The following is a 22,766-nucleotide window of genomic DNA, read 5'->3' as shown; positions in this document are numbered from 1 at the left end:
AGAGTTTTGCTTTCATCATAGAACATTTTGAACTGAAAAATGGAAAAATATTTTGGAAAATAATTTGACCCAATTTTCTCTTTTATTTGGCTGCTTGCCATTTCTTCCCCCCCAAAAATCAATAGCTAGGTTTAGGGATGCTAGCTATGGTTGCATTAACAGTGGAAACGATGCCTCCCCTAGGCAACTTATGCTAAAACTAGCATAAAGCTCTAAAATATGCTAACCCATGTCAGCTGGTAATAGTATCAAGAGTAAAAAGAGATTTAAGGCAAAACAACTTTTATATTGAGCTGAATACACCTTCAGTATTTCTTAGTTAGCCTTTCCCAAAATATACACCTTAAAGGAGACTGAAACCTATGCCTAAGATAACTAATTAGCATCAAACAATAACCACTTCCAAATACCACAGAATCAACAAACAAGTTTCTGGTTTCAACTAAGTCAAGAACCTTCCAGTAAACAATAAATTCTGAGTTTTTTTTTCCAGCAAAATATTATATATGCTACATTGCACATATAGCTTTATTTCTGATCTGCAAATACTAAATAGATATTACAGTGTAGAAGAAATATACAGAAAGCCAGAAATACATCCAGGGACATAACACACATAAAACCTCAACTGCTCAGCTTAATTGTATATCGCTTTGTATAAACTTGTGTGATGAATGAATACATTCAAATTCAAAAGACTTTTAGGCAGAAAGCAGGGCATATAATTAATTAGAGTATAAACAGTAATAATAAATTCTTATACTATAAGTTTTATAGTTCTTATTATATAGTGTTTCTGATTTTAGGCATCTAATAAAAGCATTGGTTTGAGCATTTGCATTCTTTAAAATGGCCAATTACCTTTTATCAAAATGAAATCAGCCATTTTTTCCTTTTCTTTCTTTCTTTCTTTCTTTCTTTCTTTCTTTCTTTCTTTCTTTCTTTCTTTCTTTCTTTCTTTCTTTCTTTCTTTCTTTCTTTCTTTCTTCCAGCTGTGTATGGTGGAGCAGCCGGGGTTTTTGGTGAGTATAATCAATCTTTTGTAGCTGTTTACCGTGTATGATATCCACATAGTTGTTTGTCATTGGTACTGACCATTTTGTGTTTACGTGAGCAGAGTATCAGTTGATGCAGTCCCAATGCACGAGGCAAAGACAATAAATATGAGACTATGAGTGCCTGAAAAGCACTGCTTCTACTACTACTACTCTTACATTCTTACATTAAAAGATTTTACCAAAATAAGTTCAAATCCATTTGTTGATTAGGAGATGCAGATATGAAAGTACTTTAATGATTTGAATACAAGATACTGTACAAGGTCAATGCAGCAGGCGGCAGAAGCAGATGCTTCCAGTCAGAACATAACATGGAGGCAAATTATTTATTATTTATTTTTCAAGTTTGATAATAATTAATAAATGTGCTTAAATTGCGAGGCGGAGACCAAACAAACCATGCGGCTTGCTGCTTAATAAGTCCCAGAGGAGACTCAGATTTTAACTATGTTGCGGAGATAAAAATGATTGCATTCGGTACACATGTGTACCACCCCTTTACACCACTTTTATATACATCACTGATTTAGATGATTGTCAAAGTTCATGTCCAGCTGATTCACATGAGGTTTTAGTTCACAAATTGTTTTCCCCATGTTCCTTCTCAAAACAGATTTCTTACCTACATCCTCATTGAATTTTCATATTATTTGTACCTGTGGTATTGGTATAAATCAGGGGTCACATGAGTAGCCTGTGGGCCTTTTCCAAAGATAGCTTTCATACTAGTTTCCTACTTTGTTAAATCATTGTTGATAATTATTATGAGAAATCATTAACATGATCAGTGTCTTTACATAGATGAATATCATTAATTATTAATAATAACATATAATAAAATGTAAATTAAGCAAATTTGTTATTTCATTTCAAACTGAAAACTGTGTGTATCAAACTGGTAGTCCTTCACATTAATCGGTAGCCAAGAAGTAGCTCTCATTTTCAAAAAGGTTGGTGACCCCTGGCATAAATTATAAATGATCTACAGTAGAACATGAAGATGAATAAAAAATTAGGCTTGTTGTGCCAAGAACATCAGCCAAAACAGTAAAATGTAACCAAAAATTTTCAATGTAAGATTATATTATAGAATGTATAAAATCTTTTTTTTTTGCACCCTTGCTAACCATGCTCTTCAGATTTGGATCATTTGGCAGTCACACCATCACACATGAAAAGCACACTCATCTAATTTTCTATCAAAGACTTGACAGAGTCACGTGTTCTTTGGCAGGCAGACATTTTGTCTTTGATCACTTTAGTACGTTGGACTCTTGCTCCCATGTGGACTGTTCAAAGCCTGAGAAGCTAGTGTGATAGCTGTCTTCTTATGATTACATTTTTTTTCATTCTTACTCTTTGTGAAGAAGAAAGTAAGTCCCTGACTTCATATGTCCGCTTTGTTCAAAAGTTCGACAAAGTAAGGTTTATACAACTTTGACACAAATATACAATGTAATGCATAAAAAAACAAACTCATATATACTGTTAATAAAACATTTGTACTCTCGATATTATCGATAACTCGATATTGTTGTTGACATCATTGGCAAGACTTCACATGTTCCATGATCTTGTCCTTGTTCTTTAGAATTGTGTTGATATTTGAAGGATTCATGTTATACGAACAAGCAACGTCTATCATCTTTCCCTTCGGACAAGCTCTCCATTATTTTCACTTGCTTTTCCGCTTTTGAAAAGTGTCAAAATGTATTAGGAATGAGGGGCTACACGAGGAGATGTCGATCTAGAGGTTTTCATAAGGATCCTATGTTCATATAATGGTTTTAAGTTGCATTAGGGTATATAGATGTTGTTTTTTTATATTTGTTTGGTTTATTAACTACTTATGCTGAGGCATAATGTGGTTCCTGAGGAACTGTAAGTGAACAAAAAAAATATAGTTTCTGTTACAAATATTGAAATGTTTAACATTTGTTATACTGACATTTGGAAAAAATTACATTATGCAAAATATTTATATTATTATGAGCCATTTTATTATGATATTAGAATGAGCATAGTATAAGTGTACTTCTTATATTACACACTTCCTATTTTTCATATTACAGTGCATATTCATACAGTTCATATTACAGTGCATCATACTATGTGATATATTGTACGGTGGATTGTGATATATTGTGCTGTGCTTGTTACAATCATGTCTTTTGTCATTGTGATTTAGTGATATGTGTGGTCCAAAGCCCTGGCAGTGAGAGAGCCTTCCATAAATAAGCCATGGCCTAATGGTTCCTGAAAAGCAGTTTGTATTGGATTGGCTCACAGAATTTAAACCAGATTGTGGAAAGTTTATTAGATTTCACTGGCTATTGCTAGCTCTGCCAAACCAATAGATTTTGTTTAGATGTCTATTTACTGGATTCTCATTCTCATTACCTAATCCTCAGCAGTTACTGGATTTCCAGGCATTTATAACTTTCTAAGTGAAACCTTTTGCACTGCTGACAACTAAGGATCGTCTAAGTTACTGGACGAATGTTGAAGGCTATACTATACTTGTGTTAACACAGGCTTATTGTTTACCTGTTATTTAATAGAGAACTGAGCTATTTATTGAATTGCAATTAAAAAAAAAACAACTAATACCATGCAGAAACATGTTTCATTACTGTGATCAGTTCAAACATGTTTAAATTTGATTATTTGCAAAAATAAAATGCTAATTAAAATTAAAAGCCTTTATAAAACATGCAAATTGGTCTTGTTTGCATATCCTACTATGCTTTTCATAATACTTGCATCAAATATATTAACATTTAACAATTTCAATTCAATTAAATTTTTTTTTTCTAAATACACTGCAATTATGTAAGTCACCTTGTCTACACATGTTCAACAGTTAGACACATTTGATAGCCAATCTTTGAATTAGCTGGGATGCCGCCATGTGTATGCAAATTTGAAAACACTACTGGCAGTTCGGAGATCTTTCAATTGTTTCCTTATATTGAGCCACCCGGTTGTGGAATATATACTACCTTGTGGGATGTGCGAATATGCTTTAATCGTGGAAGAAATAGAAGCAGCTATTATAAGTATCATATTGGACCCAGAGTAGTAAAGGTCATATGTAAAGAGGATATTGGGCGAAGCAAAAATGTAATTCGAAATCTCAAACTTTAAGACAGTTAAAGGTCGACTCACAGTCTGAATCAGTAAACTCAGCCAAAGGTAATTCAAAATTAGAATAAAATAAACAGTGACTAAGATAAAATGAGAGTCAGTCACATTACAGCATGCACGCTCATATTTACAGTTTTACATTTTAGACTAGGCAGTTTATAAGACTGTGGTGAGACCTGTGATGTTGTATGGTTTAGAGACAGTGGCATTAACTGAAAGACAGAAGGTGAAGGAGGGGGTAGCAGAGCTGAAGATGTTGAGATTTTCATTGGGAGTGATGAGGATGGACAGGATTAGAAATGAGTTTATTATTTATTATTAAGGTTAAGGGTTCGGATAAGGGTTATGGTTAGGGTTAGAGGTTAGAGTTAAAGGTTAGGGTTTAGATTACTGAAGTATGTAAACTGGGTTATGGTCAGGGTTAGTGTTAGGGTAAGGGTAAGGGGTTAAGCGATATGGTTATGGGATAGGTTAATATTCAGGGTTAGGATTACTGGTACAGTGTGGAGGTTTAAGGTAAGGTGTTGGATGAGGAGTTAGGATTACAAATTAAGGGTTAGGGTTATTATTTAAGATTGAGGTTAAGGGGAAAGGGCAAATTATGAAGGTTTAGGGTTCACATTTAAGGGTAGGGTTTACAGTAGGAAGTACCCAGTTAATGACTGTTAGAGGTCAGGTGATGGTTACCTCTGTGTGGATATATTTCATATGCTCTTACTTCTTTACACTTTGAAAACCATATTAATAAGATAAAAAAAATGGTTAAATAAATAACCCAAATACACATTTTATTATACAGATCAAATCCCGTGAAGAGAAACAGCAAGAATTTGTCGTTGATTTAAGGAATATTGATTGTTGTGTATTGTAGTGTTGTTTTTTGTGTGTTATGGTACTGGATTGTCCATTTGACTAGATTGAGTCAGTCAGATGACACACTTTTCGAAGATAACATAGTGGAGCCTTGGCTCACTACTGAAATCACTCAGTATAACGACACACCAGTGATGGACAGAACTGCATTTAATGGTTACTGAAGTTGGTTATTTCTTTCTCTTTTTTAACATTTATACACCGGCTGAGACCATTTTATATATCAATCAAAATCACAGAAATTTCAGAGAAAGGGAGAGAAGGAGGAGAGCAGAAATTGCCCACTATTCATGTGCTCTGCAAACTGTGCCCTGCTGAAACTCAACTCTCTGCCATCTGTCTCTTTTTCCCCCCTTCTTAAATAATAATTATTTCGGTCTACAGTATGTAACTATATCTCCTTACTACACTTCATTTCAGTTCTGCTGCTTCTTAAACTGTATTGTTTCACTGAAGCACCATTTTGCAGGTCTCAATAGAAGGATTCAACTGTGAATTCAGCCCAGTGTGAGCTAGTTTTTCTTAAAATTTCATCTTACCACTAATTATTAACAACATTATACATGAACAATAAATTATTTTATTTAGAATAGAGTTCTATAAAAATTTTTTAGTTTATGCCATTCTAATGGTGATCTGGAAAAAATACTGGATGTCGGCTCTTTTTTAAAAATTATTATTATAATTTTTTTTTAATGAGACTAAAGGTTGAATCATTGTAGGTATTGCTAATGATATTGAAAGCATTGAGCATATATACACACACCTTAAGACACATCCACACACAGTCTGGATATTAGAATTTGCAGGAGCTCTATTTGGCTAATTAGTTATTCAACTTGTTTTTGTCTGACTCTGCGTTTGATGTTTGCCTCCCTATTGACTGGCTGAGGCTAATTAGCCTGGCATGTCTCTAATGCAAACAGCAGGTTGATTGAAGTCACTGTTTCAGACAGGTTTTTTTATGACTCTAGCTGTCTGGATTACAAATAACCTTCGTAGTACAGTAGCGAACATGAATGACAGATACCGAAAGCTCATTTTGCACTAATTACCACACTGCGTCATGTGTGCTATCCTTAGCTTTTAACATTTCAGTGTTCTTCATTAATCTACCCAAAGCATGCAAATGTATATGGCAGTTTAGATTAGCAATTAGACACAGAGACAAATTAGGCTTTTGGGAATTCGGCGAAATCATATGCAAGTCTATACATGATCCAATCAAAAATCAGTTGTGATTTTATTTTTTTTTTCCAAAATAGAATTTACAAAAGTTTGAAATATAATACAAACAAGAAATGCTAATTGTAATTGATTATAGATAGTCAGACAGAAAGATGGAAAGAGAGACTAAGACTTCTAATATTGACTAAGTATTGTGACACCGGACTTGTCCAGCCATATGTGGTTCTTCCCCGAACTGTTAACACAATTTTTTAGGCTTCCTTTGGATGCGGTACAATGACATTTTCCCTTCAATTGAACAAGCAAACCCAAATGTTCCAGCATGGCAATGCCCCTGTTTTCAAAGCAAGCCCCATGAACTTATTTTGTACATGGGATTTTATAAAAGATCTTGAGTGGCCTGCTATCTGACCTCAACCCTATTGAACACCTTTGGGACGAATTGGTATGCTGCCCACACTTCAGACCTCCTAACCATCAGTGAGGATCATCAGTACATGACTTTATTAAAGCCCTTGTGGCTGTATGAGCTCATGTGCCTCGTCAAACACACTCCAAAATATAGTGACACATCTTCCCAGAAAAGTTAGGGTTATTATAACAGCATGTAAAAAAATGTGGAATAAGATGTTCAAAAAGCACATATGAACCTCAATGGCCAGGATTCCACAAACTTTTGTCCATATTGTATAGCAGGGGGTCATCAAAGTTTTTCAGGTCACGGACCCTTAAGCGATAGAGACATAGGTCAGGGACCCTTGATACAAAATTTGTCAAACATAGCCACTGATATTAATAGAAACCAATCATATTACCATGGTTATATTATGTTAAGACAATTAGCATTTAATTTCACTGTCAGGTGGACAATTATATATTTACATGAACATCAGCTTCAAGTTTATTAGAACTTGTAGATTATAATATTTTTTTGTATTAAATATTTGTAGATCTTTTATTTATTTATTTTTATAGTGTGGTGAGCTGAATCCAACTTAAAATTATGGAAGACAAAAAAGGTCTAAAAGTAGGTGGAAAATGTGCAAAAGTTGAAGGTGTATATGCATCTCTATCACTCATCTCGTTATAAGGATAGTATAAGCTTTTAGTGAAATTGGCTAATAACTGCTTAGGTTATGAATTATAGCTTGCATGCTTTTACTCATAGAGCAACATTATTTCTTTTAGCTGCAAAACTTTATAATTTATAGTATAAAGTTTATCATAATGTGTGTAGCAACAAAACAATTACAGCTTAACTAGTCTAGTTGGATTGTAGTTGAACAGCGCTTGTTGATTTGGATACCTTTAATTGAGGTGACATCAATTAATTGAGGTTTTCTGTGATTGTACCGAAGAGGTCCTAAACTAAGTTCCAGTGCAGAACAAAAGGCTAATTTAAAATACATATTATAAGGATATAAATGTTGTATGATGTTTAATGGCTACAATTAGCCAATGAGTTTCTTGGTTCTTGGTTTTGAGACTTTCATAAATTGTGCACAATGACATGTGAATTTAATTGCGCAATAATTGCATTTAGGGTGATATTTATACATCAAATGGAGCTCTTTTCGAATATGTCTTACTCATCCAGTAATGGTAGCTGAAGCAGAGAGGAGCTTTTCAAAGCTGAAACTAATCAATGGGGGAGATGTTGGGTCATGACGTGGTTCACCCAGGGGGCGTCATTTAAGCTAGAATCGCCGATTGGTGGTATCTACTTAACGCGAACATACAGTTCAGCATCAGTTCAACATCAAGCAAAACATTTTGAGGAAATAAATGATAGAAGAAACTCCTGACTTTAACTTGCCCCAGCACCCATGGCCTTATTTACATGATTTTTCTTTTTTGAAAAAAGAGGTTTTGGGCTCATGATAATTTATTAGATATCAATGAGTGTTTAAATTATTAATATCATCTTATTAATAGATGGTGTGCTAGAAGTATCATGAGATTCTTTTTACATAAACTGAGTTGATTAAGCAAAGAGTCTTGTCATAAAAATTATAATAGGACATAATAGCCATAAATCATAGTACTTGGATAACTAAGTACTGTACTTAAGTACTTACGTACTGTATCTCTATTTTAACTCAAGTACTTGTCCACGACAGGGTGCATTTTTTTTTAATTATTACTATTATTAAACTTATGCAACAATACCAGGGATATAAAAGGAAACTAGTTACTGTTGCTACTCACTCAGTACCGGAAGCATCCATGAAAACGCAAAAGAATCCATAGCACTAGAACGGTGACTTAAAACCTGAGTATACCTTTTTATTTGTGCTATATTGTGAATTAATTGTGCAAGTCATATAAACTGGTTTCTTGTTTTGTAACTGCTATAAGACCAATTTTTTTAATTCCAAAAATTCATCTGGGATTACTAAATACTATACTCTAAGTCTTAATGGATGGTCTCACTAGCGGGTTTTACAGATTTTACACAAAGGTATCATTATTTGTCTGTTTGTATGTTTATGTACCGCAGACGAATCTTCAGGTTATGGACCTGTGTTTGAGGAGCAGCCATTTGACACCATCTACCCTGAGGAGTCTCAAGAAGACAAGATAATCATGACATGCCGAGCACGATCCAGCCCACCTGCCACATACAAGTAACATATGCTTTGAATTGTTCGTGCTGGGATTAGGTTTTTATCGGTAGCAGAGGGTGCATCTCTCAGCACTCGTTCCAATTCCTGCACTTTAGCAATAGGATTCAGAGCTTTTACGAGGCACATCATGACGCAGGTGTAAGATCATTAATCATGTTTGTGTGATCCTCCTCATAGATTTTACTCAGCTGGTCTCATGGCCCTTGAGCCACCGATCTTCTTGCACACTTCATTTCCATCAGGGGTTTGACCCTTTCTGTGCCTCGGATTAATCCGCTGCTGTAACCCTGTCCTTCTCAGCACCCAACCCCCCTAATTCAATTTTCCCCTCCATCTCTTCTCAGTTACAGTCATTCTATCGTAATCTGCCCCTTAAAGTCAGAGGCCATTTGGAGAAGGAGATTTAGCATCTCTAGCTCATTTCCCGTTGAGCTGGCTTCACTTCAAGAGCACCTACTGTACAGGGCTGACAGGCAAACAGATGGAGAGATATAAAAATATTTGTACATAAAGCTTTTCCATGGCACATCTATGGATAGATCACTACAAATCTAGAGTGTATATGATGTAAATCGCCCGCATATTGTATTTGTTTTTTTTAATATAATGCCTGTTTTTTATTTATCAGCTCCATCTGTAATAACAGCATGCATGTCCCTCCTTCCATCTTCCTCTCCCTGTTTGCAGGTGGAGGATGAATGGCTTGGAGCTTGAGATCCCGGAGGAGGGTAACGTGCACTACGGCATGATGGGGGGAAATCTGGTCATCAGCAGACCTGATAATAGCAAACACGCTGGGAACTACTCTTGCATGGCGACAAATGAGTTCGGCACGGTCCTCAGTCGAGAGGCGTTCGTCGAGTTTGGATGTGAGTGATGGTTGTAGCGTCAAGAGACGCCATCATGTAATGGCGTTTTTGTTTTAGGGAAGCCACCTTGGATTTTTTTGTTTTTTATGTAAACGCTTGGGTAGCATTCGCCAAAAAAAAAGTCCAAGTTCATGCCTTTAAGCACTTAAGCACTGCGATATGAGGAGAGCTGGCAATTAATTTCAGGTGTCAACGTTTTTAAATGCTTGTATGGATTGTGCTAAATCATGGATACCAGTAATAAAGGAAACGAAAAGATGATGAGCGTATTATGTGAAATTGCTTTTTTGTGCTTTTGTTTATTAGAAGAGTTTTTTTTTAACGGAAGGTCACCTCGGGAGGTTACAAAGCACTGTGCTAGAGAAGGAGCCAGAATTAAATTCATTCCGTTTTAAACCCACAGATTTAGACATGTTTTCGACAGAGGAGAGAGAAGCTGTGCGTGTGAAAGAAGGTCAGGGAGTGGTGCTGTTATGTGCTCCACCTCCACATTTCCCAGGTTAATTCAATATCTTATGCATAATATCTTTATAATATCCTGCTATTATATACATAACGAATCCTGGCATGTTTACCAGTGTTTATTTTCTCTTGTTTAGATGATCTTACCTTTCGCTGGATGCTGAATGAATTTCCCATCTTCATCCCGCTGGATAAGAGGCGTTTTGTCTCTCAGACCACAGGAAATCTCTATATCGCCAAAGTAGAGGCTTCTGACCGAGGGAACTACTCCTGCTTCGTCTCCAGCTCATCCATTGCTAAGAGTGTCTTCAGCAAGTTTATTCCTTTAGTCCCACAGACCGAGAGTATGCCTTACTTTTTTATATCTTTTTACGTAGATTTTCAAAATATCATTGTGTGTCGCAACCATTTTCAACCTCCTCGAACTTTTTTCAGCATAAATCATTGTTAAAATATGTAACTGAAGTAGACTAAATAGTCATAATGCAGTGTCTCCTTCAACTGCTTCATTTATTGCAGAAATATTCACCACTATTGCTGTGAAACCTCTTTATTATTTCTGGCACAACCAGTTGCCATGAGTAGTCATTCTGAAGCCCAAGTAGCCATCAAAACAAGTCTGGAACAAACTGAGGAGAACCTGAATTTATCACTAACTCTGTCAATTTAATCAAATTTAGGATCTGAGGCAAGATTGAAAAATATATATTTTTTATTATCTATGTTCAAGTCAGTTTGCCAAGATGAGTGGGCAAAAATATCTGGAAAGCTGATAGGGACTTGCCGAAATACACTAAATACAGCTAAAGGGGATTCAACGTCGTATTGACCCGGGGTGAATTCATTACCTTGCATTTTTATTTAAATATCCTTTTTGTCACAATAAGTATCTTTTGCACTTTCAAGTGGAGTAAATCAAATAGTAAAAATCCCATTTAGCTCAAAGCTTATAGACATAAATACCCAGACAGGAAATACATCTCACTGCATGTAAAAACCGATTGTCACAAACGTCATGAAATCATTTAAACATGTATGACAACACAAATTCTTTCTGTCTATAACTTTGTAAAAATACATGTCGAATAATCTAGTTCAGCATTTTATTTTTAAAGGAGTGTGACAGTGTGGCTATGGCCTATTGAAATTTAGCTGTCATTGCAGTGCTACTTTGGTAAGGCAGTGCAGGCTGGATGGAAATGGTGATTAATTATGCTTTTGCCACTGAGGCAGAAACAACAGCTTAAGAAGTCGAAAGTCTTTTGTGTGTCTGTATAAAGCTGGAAGGAGAAGAATCAAGGACTTTTTGGAGGCAGTTGTTTCTTTCCCCACCCCGGAGCTCTTTTTGTGGGTCCATTAATAAATGCCTATTTGTGTTCTGACACACGGCTTGCATGAGTAAGCAGAAACATTTTGCCTAAAAACAGCCAGTTTTTTTCCCCTTGGCCTAACCTGATTTCATTTTGGATTAGTTTAACGCCAGACACTTCCCAGTTCAAATGAAATACCAACACGAATAAAGATTTCCCCTTTTCTGTTTTATTATATATAATATTATTGTGCTTGTATAGTTATTATTTTGATGCTAGTATAGTACTAGTAGTTAATCACTAGAAATAAGCTTTTTTATAATACTGTATTGTAGCTAAAGTGTTTATTGCGGTCTGGAAGTCGGATACTGTAGCACATAAAATGACTAAAGGACACAGGAGCAGATAATCTTTTATTTCCCTCCCCACACACATCTCATATTTCTTTGTGCATTACTTCATCTATGACTCCATTACTGAAGAACAACATAAGCCTTAGGCTCCATCTTGCCCCACATTTAAAGCCATTTTTAAATGTTTATTCATGTGTCGTGTTTGCACAGCATGCCTCAGCTGCCATCCTGTAGACAAATATTTTGAGCCGAAATGTTCTGAACCAAGCATGCTATTTAGACTGATGCAAAAAAAAAAAAAAACACCAGTGTGCTATGCATTCCAGTATAACATGACTAATATTTTTTTTTGCCAGAGGCTGATGGAGGAAAATGCCCTCTTAAATCAAAATGATTCAGCACGGTGTATTTACTGTTTCCAGGGTCTGTTCGGGAGTACGCAGCTGATATAAAAGTGATGTTTCCGGACACGTATGCTCTGGTTGGCCAGAACATCACCCTGGAGTGTTTTGCATTGGGAAAGTGAGTGCATTTACTTTCTGATAGAATGCAGGAGCTGCTTTTGTATTTCTCTTATTGAATGCAATGTGTGGAACTGTTTTGCAATGTCTGGCCCAGTCCCATTCCCCAGATCAAATGGAGGAAAGTGGATGGAGAGCTGCCTGTTTATCATGAGATCAGCAAGGCAGGTGGACTTTTGCGCATCTTTAACGTACAGTATGAGGATGAGGGAGCGTACAAGTGTGAGGCGATCAACTCAAAAGGCAAAGACTGGCACAAAGCGAACCTCTATGTGGAAGGTAGGACTGCTGTGAAGACTCTCAGAAGTCACAATATTGCAGCAATACACATAGCATTATTTGTGAAAAATTATAGGCTTCAAAGTACAGATGGTAGATTGGTTTATGTGAATTCTACACATATTAAAAAAATGCAAGAATTATGAAGGAATCTATTCAAACAGGTGCTTGGCAATGGTAATGTTTATAATTTTTTTTTTTTTACTTTAGACAAAGAAAATAAAAATCTTAATTTATGCCGAAACACAGTTTTACTTTGACACAAACACTATGTATCGTCATCAGGTTTTCCACCATGGATTTCAATCACTTATACACATAAACAATTGTTGATTGAATTGTTGAAGGAATACTGTATGCTGAATTAAGGTGTGCATAGGATACCGATGCTGGACTCTTATGATAACAGGGTAGAATGGCATTTTTGCATTTAGCAACCCTTATTCTCAAAGCTCTTCATCAAAAGTAAAAATATACCCGCAATGTAATCTCTGTAATGGAAATTGCACCAGGCACATATTTCAAATTCCAATCGGGCCATTCTGTTAAAATTGTAGAGCCTAATATCATGTGAATGTCTGTTAACTTTTATGGGAGGTTTTTGAAATATATAAATTCAATAAGAGAGTCATTTAATTTCTCTCTGAGATAATGCTTTATTTTTACTTCAACGTAAAGTAAAAAAGTAATAATATCAGCAATAACTTGAGTGAAATCTTTAGGAATATTTACTTGCATATCATAATTTTGGTAAGAGCTTGTTTTACTTTGATGACAGAGTGCACTTGAGATGATACAGACTTTACTATTTTATGTAGAACTTAATTATCCATGTTACATCAAATCCGGCGGAGTGCCATCTAAACAAATGCATCAGTGCAGGGGATTAATCTCACAGCAAATCTGACCTTTTGAGTTCAAATAGTCAATATCATAAAATGTGCTAACATTTCTAGATTGATTTAGAGATTGTACAGCATTTTTAATACTGAATATAAAGGGTGTTGTGCATCTTTTATAATACAATTCTTTTTATTTATTGTATATATTTCACTTTTTTAAAAAAAATTTTCATGTAGAGAAAAAAAAAATACCCTACAGTGTATGAAACTGACTGAAAGTTTTTTTCATTAACACATTATCAACATACAAGCATTTAATGCAATTATTATATATTTATTGAAATAATAAATTCAAATATGTATATCATTGTATATCATACAAATCCAAATAATCTATAACTATTGATACATAATATCCCCATGGCCACTAATAACTACTACAAAATACTTCCTGAATAAGTACTACAGTAACACCGCCTCTTTATATGAAGAGGTGATGGGCCTAAAAAATCTTAAAAAATGATTTAGTTCAAAACATTTAGTACATTTGAACAGAATATTGTTAATTATTTGAAAGTAGTTAGTTTCGTTGTCGCCTTCAGCAATGAACATTAAATGAACTTTACCATACTCTTTAGGGCATTTGCCAGATACCTTTATCCAGACTTTCAATTATCCAATTTATACAGCAGAAGTCCATCATCTTAACTACAAAGCTACCACTTTCCACATATTGGAATGGAGTCGACCGATGTGTCAAATTATCCTAATATACATACGGCTGTTGCCAAAAGTACCCAAATCTTTTTATTGAACATATCTAAGCATACATCATAATCACATTCTAACACTTTATTTGGAAGATATTTGGAAGTACACACTTTTCTCTGTATAATAAACCTAAAATGTATAAAATTGTCTAAAATGTATGAATGCATGTACTGATCATTTATAAATGTGGATAAATGGTATGTTATAGTACCATATGTTAGTCTTAGCCTCAGAAGTGTCAGAACAGTTAATGCTATTAGGCATTTATTGGCGTGTTTCTTTCCTCCAGCTGCTCCGGACTGGGTGGAGCACATCAGCAGCAGCGAGAGGGACATCGGCAGTGACTACACCATGTCCTGCGTGGCCGGTGGAAAACCCAAGCCTCATGTATACTTCTTGAAAAATGGCCAAATGGTATTTACCTTAAACGGCTCTCCATTCTCAGATTATTAGTTTAATGGCTTTGAACGGCATTTTTCTCGGCTGTCCATCTACAGATCCATGCCATGCCATGGGGGCTGTCCATCTACAGATCCATGCTACAGCTAATGCACTCCAACATTCCACAACAATCTTTTCAATTGAGCCTGCTGACAATATACGCATAAAAACATCAGGATCTCTCTGTTGATTGGTGTCTGACCGGAAAATGTTTCGTTGCAGTTCAGGCTTTAAGCATTCTCAGCCCTCTAAATTAGGGCACAGAGTCAATTAGGCAAACTTTAGGCTCAATGCTCAATGCTAAACGGGTGCCAACACTATTGCACAAACAGCCATGGCAACAGTAAGTTCTGCTCCAGAAGCTTGAGAGTGTATGCAGGGGACGTAACACAGCAGGAGCTACCCTCCAAACACACTCTGCATGTAAATTAGCTTCACTGTCAATAAAACTGTCAGTGAATGCTCTCTTTTACAAGAGTTTACAGAGTTCACTGAGCATAAAATAATCAGAGTGAGTATAAGATTATTGTCTGTATACTTCAACAGTATCGCAAGCACGAGTTGCACTTCAAAGAACTGACAACTCATGACTCAGGGATGTACCAGTGCATAGCTGAGAATCGCCATGGAGTGATCCAAGCCAACGCTGAACTGCGAGTCTTCGGTAAGAGGCTGTATGTTAGGTGGGGCTAGAAGGATAATGATATAGACTATATTCATTTATAAATAACAATAATGATTCATTTTGTATAATCAAATATAATGATTTGTAAGCCACATAGGCCCAACCTTGCACTTTCCTCATTCTATAAGTATTGCCCCCATGCTACTCCTAACATTTCTACATTTTGTAGTTACATGCTATAAATCTACACAAAATATCCCATACAATTATTGATAAATTGGAAAAATCTTTACCCACTAAATGAGTTTTGGTGCTACTATCACCATCAAACATTAAATAAACTTTACCTTTCCATTTATGGCATTTAACAGATACCTTCATCCAGAGTGACTTACACTGTATATACAATGAAGTAGAAGTCCAACACCTAAACTACTGAACTACCTGGTGAACTGGCAGAACAGTAACAAAGTAAATGTAATTCGTTACTGTACTTAAGTAGTTTTTTCCATGTATCTGTACTTTTTAAAAATATTTCCATTTGGGGAGACTTTTACTTTAACTTTGCTACATTTCAAAGTCAAATATCGTACTTTTTACTCAAATACAGTACATTTTGCGAAATCAGTCGTTCTTTTTTTTTATTTATGAGTTAATAAAAACTGCTCAAGCACGCAGCAAGCCACCATTCAGGGTAGAGCTCATGCTCTGTGTTGAACTTATTTTTATTGGTGCTTGGTGGCATCTACTTATCACCAACATACAGTTCAGCTTCAGTTCAACAGCCAGCCGAATATTTTGAGAGTAAAACATTATGGAAGAAACTCCTGGTTTTTAACTTGCCACAACACCCGTGGCCTTATTTGCTCATTTGTTTTTCAGAAGAAGTTTTTGGACTCATGATAATTTTAATAGATATCAATGTTTGACTCATTAATATCATTCTATTAATAGATTGGTGTGCTAAGGGTAACAGAGTCTTTTTACATTAATAAATGTGTAAGTGAGTTGATAAAGCAAGAGATAAAAATAAATAATAGATAAATATAAATAGATAAAAAAAAAATATGTAAATAATAGAAATAGTACTTTGGATACTTAAGTACATTTAAAGGCAAATATTTTGTGCTTTTACTCAAGTGAAACTTTAAAGGGAGCACTTTGCTGGAGTCATATTTTACATTGTATCTCTACTTTAACTCAATTACATGGTTTGGTCTGAGCGAATGTAGTTTTAGTTTCACCAAAACCAAAATTTTGTAGCATCGTCTATACCATATGTACGAACGTTTATGGACACCTGTCCATAAGATTGGTACAGTGAGGTGGTATCTCAGTGTTTAAGGCATTGGAATCTAGATCAGAAGGTTGGAGGTTAAAAAATCCCAGCCAAGATACTGGGCCCCTGAGCAAGGGCCTTGAACCTCAACTGCTCTTCAGTAATTCGCTTTGAATAAGGGCGTCTGCCAAAAGAAATTTGTCCTTTTACTCAAGTACATGGTTTGTGTACTTCATTCACCACTGTGAGCTACAATACCACTTTCCACATATAGGAATGGAGTCAACCTGTGCGTCACATGTTCCTAATATACAGGTGCATTTCAATAAATAAGAATATCATTAAAAAGTTTATTTATTTTAGCAATTCAACACAAAAAGTAAAACTCATAATATACAGATTCATCACACACAGACTGATATATATAAAGTGTTTATTTATTTTAGTTTTGATGATTTTGGCTTACATTTAACAAAAACCCACCAATTTACTCTCAACAAATCAGAATACTTCATAAGACCAACCAAAAAACATTTTAAGTAAATTGCTGGCCTTGTGGAAAATATGTTTATTTACTGTATATGTACTCAATAGTTGGTAGGTGCTCCTTTTGCTTTAATTACTGCCTGTGGCACTGGTCCAGCTTTCTTTCACAGTGGCCTTCAGCTCATTTGCATTTTTTGGTCTCTTGTTTCTCATTTTCCTTTTGACAATACCACATAGATTCTTTATGGGGTTCAGGACTGGTGAGTTTGCTGGCCAGTCAAGCACACTTACACCATGGTCATTTAACCAACGTTTGGTGCTTTTGACAGTGTACGCAGGTGTCAAATCCTGCTGGAAAATAAAATCAGCATCTCCATAAAGCTGGTCAGCAGAGGGAAGCATGAAGTGCTTTACGACTTCCTGGTAGACGGCTGTGCTGACCTTGGACTTGATAAAACACAGTGGACCATCACCAGCAGATGACATGACTCCCCAAACCACCACTGACTGTGCAAACTTTACACTGGACCTCAAGCAACTTGGATTCTGTGCCTCTCCTCTCTTCTTCCAGACTCTGGGACCTTGATTTCCAAATGGAATGCTAAATTTTCTTTCCTCCCATCTGAAAATATGCATTTGATCCAGTAAGCAACAGTCCAGTCCTTTTTGTCCTTTGCCCAGGTAAGACACCTCTGACGTTGTCTCCGGTTCAGGAGTGGCTTGACACAAGGAATGCATCAGTTGTAGCCCATGGATACGTCTGTGCGTGGAGGCTCTTGAAGCAATGACTCCAGCTGCAGTCCACTCTTTGTGAATCTCCCCCAAATTCTTGAATGGGCTTCGTTTCACCTTTTTCTACCACTTTATTTCCTTCCATTCAACTTATTATTAATGTTCTTGTATACAGCACTCTGTAAACAGCAGCTTCTTTAGCGATGACCTTTTGTGTCTCACCCTCCATGTGCAGGGTGTCAATAATCATCATCTGGACAACTGTCAAGTCAGCAGTTCCCCCCTAGGATTGTGTAGCCTGAACCAGATTGAGCCATTTAAAGGCTCAGGAAACCTTTGTTGGGATTCAATTAGATGATTAGAGTGTGACACCACGAGTCTCCAATATCGAAATTTTCCCCATATATTACAATTTTCTGAGATTTTGGCTTTTCATTAGCTTTAAGTCATAATCACCAAAATTAAAAGAAATAAACACAAGATATATTAGTCTGTGTGGGATGAATCTGTATAATATACGAGTTTCACTTTTTGTAATATATTACTAAAATAAATCAACTTTTTAATGGTATTCTAATTTATTAGGATGCACCCGTATACAGCTGTTTCCAGATCATGAAGAAAAAGAAAGACCAAGTCCAGGAAAAAGAATTTTCCAGGGCTTGAATAATAAGAAAATCTTAAAGATTGAAAGGCTTTGAGAGCATTAATAAATCTATTATTCAAATGTTTTAAATGCACCTAATCTCAGTGACTGGGTAAAAAAGGATTAAGAGATGCCATGTGCCAAGAGTCAGCTTGTAACACTACACAATATGGAATAATGTAAATGAGGGGTTGAATACTTATACAAGGTGCTTCCTTTCTTATTATTGTAGGGCAAGTTGCTGATAGCTTTGCACATGTTCAGGAAAAGTAGATTAGCCTTTAGCATCCAGGTAGACTTTATAAGGCCCTTAAAAATGATTTGATGTTTTGTGTTGTCAGTGGGCGCCCCTTCATTTGAGTTCAACCCGGTTAAGCAGAGGCTGCTGGGAGCAAAGAATGGCCGTGTAGTGATTGAGTGCAAACCGAAAGCAGCTCCCAAACCCACATTTTTCTGGAGCAAAGGCACAGAGCTGCTCTCCAATTCCAGCAGGTAAGAGATAAGCCTTTTCACAGGAGATTATTATAACCGTGCTATTCATCTCCATAGATGATTTGATCTTATTCTGGAGATTGTGGAAATGTTCAGTGGAATATCACAGTGTGACTAGATTTATTAAAAAAAAGAAGCTGGTGGAGAAAAATAAAAACCTTCAGCAAATATATGGAAAAGAACTTGGTGGGTCTGTGAGGGTGCTCTGAGCTGAGCAGACTTCATCGCTGTGTGACTTGGTTTTTGTGGCAGGTTACTTTTGAACTGCTGCTACAGGTTTTTTTTTTTTTTTTTTATCCTTCCTCGCATTGCATGACATCTCTTTTAAAAGGTTTGCTATTTTTTAAAAACAGTTTGCGTTTAAAGGTGCGTTTTTGAAATGCTGGCGCACTTTGCAATGTTTTTTTTTTTTTAACACATAGCAAAAATATACAAATAAAGGGTGTGACAATACACTTGTCAGGGATCCACCAGCCACGCCTTCTCCTAACCCTCATATCCACCCTAGCAGCTCACCTAATTACTAATCATCATCACCTGGGTCACATCAGTCACCACCATATATAAACCCCAGTCGTTTAGTCTTACTGTCTGTTCTACAGCTTAGGCCTATGAACATTGTGGACTCTCTCACCTATTGTGTTTGGATCACGCTTCATGTGTTTTGGACGTTTCTTTAGTTTTCTGTATTTCTTTTGTGTTTTCGTTCATGCCTGCCCGTTTTCTGCTTTGCTCTTTCATTTATCGAGTGAGTTAAGTAAACACGTTTTTTATTCATTCAACCTCCGGTTTCCTGCGAGTTCTTGTGCCTGACAACACTTCAGTCACAATTTTAATTTGTTGTGCAATACTGGCATCAGAATTTCTTAAATACAAATGCTAGAAATGTTAGAAAGCTTGTTTTGGTGTAACCATATAGTCCATGATGCAACTTTTGTCACTTTACAAGTGCAGATGATAATTGGGAGCAATGCAAGAACATTCTCCACAAAAGATTTTGAACATGTGACCAGAGTGATCTTTCTGTATTTGAACTATGTGAAATGCAGAATACAGTTGGTCCCTGAGTTACGATAGTTTAACATTCAATTGTTTTTTATTTTATAATGATTATATATATATATATTGTCATGGACTACCTGTACTGAGGTCCACAATGTGAATCAGACATTTCACACGCATCATGCCATCTAGTGTTAGAGACTAATAAATAAAGCACAATAACACAAAAGGGAGAAATGCTGGTTTTGCTTTTGGTTAATTTTTCCAAGAACTAATGGCGAATGAGGTGTCAGATTTGAGTTTACAGTCAAACATTTCTGTCAATGTTCACAAACAAATGGGCAATCAGTGAACCTGAAAACCAAACTGATGCTTGGTGCAGTGACAGAACAACCATATGCTATTAAGAACAGTCACAGACTGGGGGAACTCTTTCTGTTTCAGAGACATAAGAAATTAGTATAGCACTGGCTTTAGGCTATTCTTTTACAGATACAATTTTTGTCACCTTTAAATAAAAGTGAATACACAAATTGCATTCTTTAAAATACAGACTTTATACAACTAGTGTATCGACATAAAACAGCGTATGCATTTCCACAATTGAACAAAACTGAAACCCAATGTAATGGTTGCAGGATTTTCATTTGGAACGATGGGAGTCTGGAGATCCACAACGTTACCAAGTTAGATGAGGGAAAGTACACATGCTTTGCTGAGAATGACAGGGGCAAAGCTAACAGCACTGGATCTCTGTCAGTCACAGGTAAGAAGTTGCAATTCAAACCAAATCAGTCATAGAAAGGTGTGTGCTGCATAATGCATTATAGAGCCTTTAAACTAGAGATATCTGTGCAGTGATTAACACAGTAGTCTGAGGGTGATGGAGATATGAAATGAATTGAAGAGAATCGTGATGCTTGGTCAACACCCAGGATGATGATTAATACCCAATTCTGGTCTGCCCTCTGCTGGTGGAAAGGGCATAATACAGAAAGCAGAGACGGCCAGCTGCTGATTGGTCTTATTGCTCTATTCTTTCTTTTGGAAGAGAATGTGAATTACATGATAATTAATACATTTTTATGATAATTTAAAAGATCATAAGCTTTCTTTACTAAGGAAGCCTGTTTCTGCCACATCAAAAGGTTTGCCTAAATAAAGTTAGTATTGAAAGAAAAAGTGGGAATTGCGATAAAGAAAGTCGCATTCAGCAGAAATCAAGTCTGAATTGTAAGAAAAAAGTCTGAATTGCGAGAAAATAAGTCAGGATTGTGAGAAAAAAGTCTCAATTAGGCAAAAAAAACCTAAAAAAGCTTTTTGGTGGAAACAGGCTTCCATACTTTACTAAGTTGCTTAATATGCAAATCAATTTGTTTTACGCTTTCAATTCAGATGCCACTAAGATCACATTGGCTCCCTCAAACGCTGATGTGAGCGTGGGTGAAAACGCCAGGATGCAGTGTGCTGCATCACATGACTCGAGCCTCGACATCACCTTCATCTGGTCTCTTAATGGCCATGCCATTGACTTTGAAAAGGAGGAAGGGTTCTTCCAGCACACAATTGTAAGAGCCCAAACACAAGAGATTAAACAATCCACAGTAGACATTCACATTTGAGCTGCACCAAGCTTTAAGTCTTCTGAGTGTCTTTTTGTCCTTTATTTAATTGTTCAGCAGGTACCTTTTAGTTTGTTACTGTTTTCACAATGGAGCCTTTTGTGTTGTACTGTGTATTCTTAATGTCATAAAATCACACTGACTTAAGCTATTATAAATGAAAATGGCAGTTCGGTTTATAAATAGGTATCCAATGTGCCCCGGTTAAAAGGCTTTACTGGGTTTGAGAAGTGCCGTTTAAGCATTTTACACTTTTAAACAGTCCAGTATCTCCTGTCTGTACTTATCTTCCATCTGATTCTACTTAGACTACAGTGGGATACTGATGGTTCAATCACTGAGGCCTGTTTCACTTTTTTCCCTGATCTAAGTGGATTTTTTGTTTTAAGATGTTTTTGCTTTGGTACAGTTGCAGGACATTCCAGTAGTCCGAAGTATAATTTCCTCACAGTGATAGATTGTTCCTATAAATAGGATCAAGATAAATGTATTTAAAAACCTTCACCGTTTTAATAAGAATTAAATTATTCATTTTATTTTATTTAAAGGCTATTAATTATAGTATTGGCACAATAATGGACTGTTTTGAATGAATGTGCATTTCAGTAAAGTTAAGTAAAGTTAATGCATTAAAAATATAAGCAGCTTTCCTTTGTGTGTGTGTGTGTGTGTGTGTGTGTGTGTGTGTGTGTGTGTGTGTGTGTTTTATTTGGTTACTGAGGTTAAGGTTAGAGTTATGTACAGGTTTGGTATTAATAAGCTGCAAAAATAATTAGGCCAGTGGAAAGTACTGACAGGGATAGTAAGATAAATGTGTGTGTGTGTGTGTGTGTGTGTGTGTGTGTGCGTGTGTGTGCGTGTGCGCGCAGGACAGTCAGGCAGGTGTGTCCAACTGTGAGCTGCTGATTAAGAAGACTCAGCTGAGGCACGCAGGAATCTACACCTGCACGGCCCAGACACCTGTGGACAATGTCACAGTTTTCGCTGAACTGGTAGTACGAGGTACCAAACCTTTCTCACACACACACACACACACACACACACACACACACACACACACACACACACACACACACACACACACACACACACAGTGAAAACTCTTGTTTTTTACTCAGGCTGGATACAATGAGTCAGAATT

General features: G+C 36.2%; 1 protein-coding gene across 3 annotated transcripts in view; it reads left to right on the top strand.

Annotated features, from left to right (window-relative positions):
- Nucleotides 1-22,766, top strand: part of cntn1a (contactin 1a) — a 77,127-nt gene that overhangs the window by 43,431 nt on the left and 10,930 nt on the right. For all 3 annotated transcript variants that reach the window (XM_083546218.1, XM_083546219.1, XM_083546220.1), the window contains 13 exons: nt 993-1,022; nt 8,767-8,893; nt 9,581-9,762; nt 10,166-10,261; nt 10,362-10,568; nt 12,310-12,409; nt 12,506-12,687; nt 14,590-14,714; nt 15,288-15,405; nt 18,851-19,001; nt 20,642-20,769; nt 21,399-21,571; nt 22,495-22,627. In XM_083546218.1, coding sequence (XP_083402344.1) covers nt 993-1,022; nt 8,767-8,893; nt 9,581-9,762; nt 10,166-10,261; nt 10,362-10,568; nt 12,310-12,409; nt 12,506-12,687; nt 14,590-14,714; nt 15,288-15,405; nt 18,851-19,001; nt 20,642-20,769; nt 21,399-21,571; nt 22,495-22,627 — 1,752 coding nt within the window. The remainder of the gene's footprint in view (nt 1-992; nt 1,023-8,766; nt 8,894-9,580; nt 9,763-10,165; nt 10,262-10,361; nt 10,569-12,309; nt 12,410-12,505; nt 12,688-14,589; nt 14,715-15,287; nt 15,406-18,850; nt 19,002-20,641; nt 20,770-21,398; nt 21,572-22,494; nt 22,628-22,766) is intronic.

This window comes from Silurus aristotelis (genome assembly GCF_946808225.1).
Source record: "Silurus aristotelis genome assembly, chromosome: 7".
Lineage (NCBI taxonomy): Eukaryota > Metazoa > Chordata > Actinopteri > Siluriformes > Siluridae > Silurus > Silurus aristotelis.
This window is presented reverse-complemented; position numbering and strand designations above follow the sequence as displayed.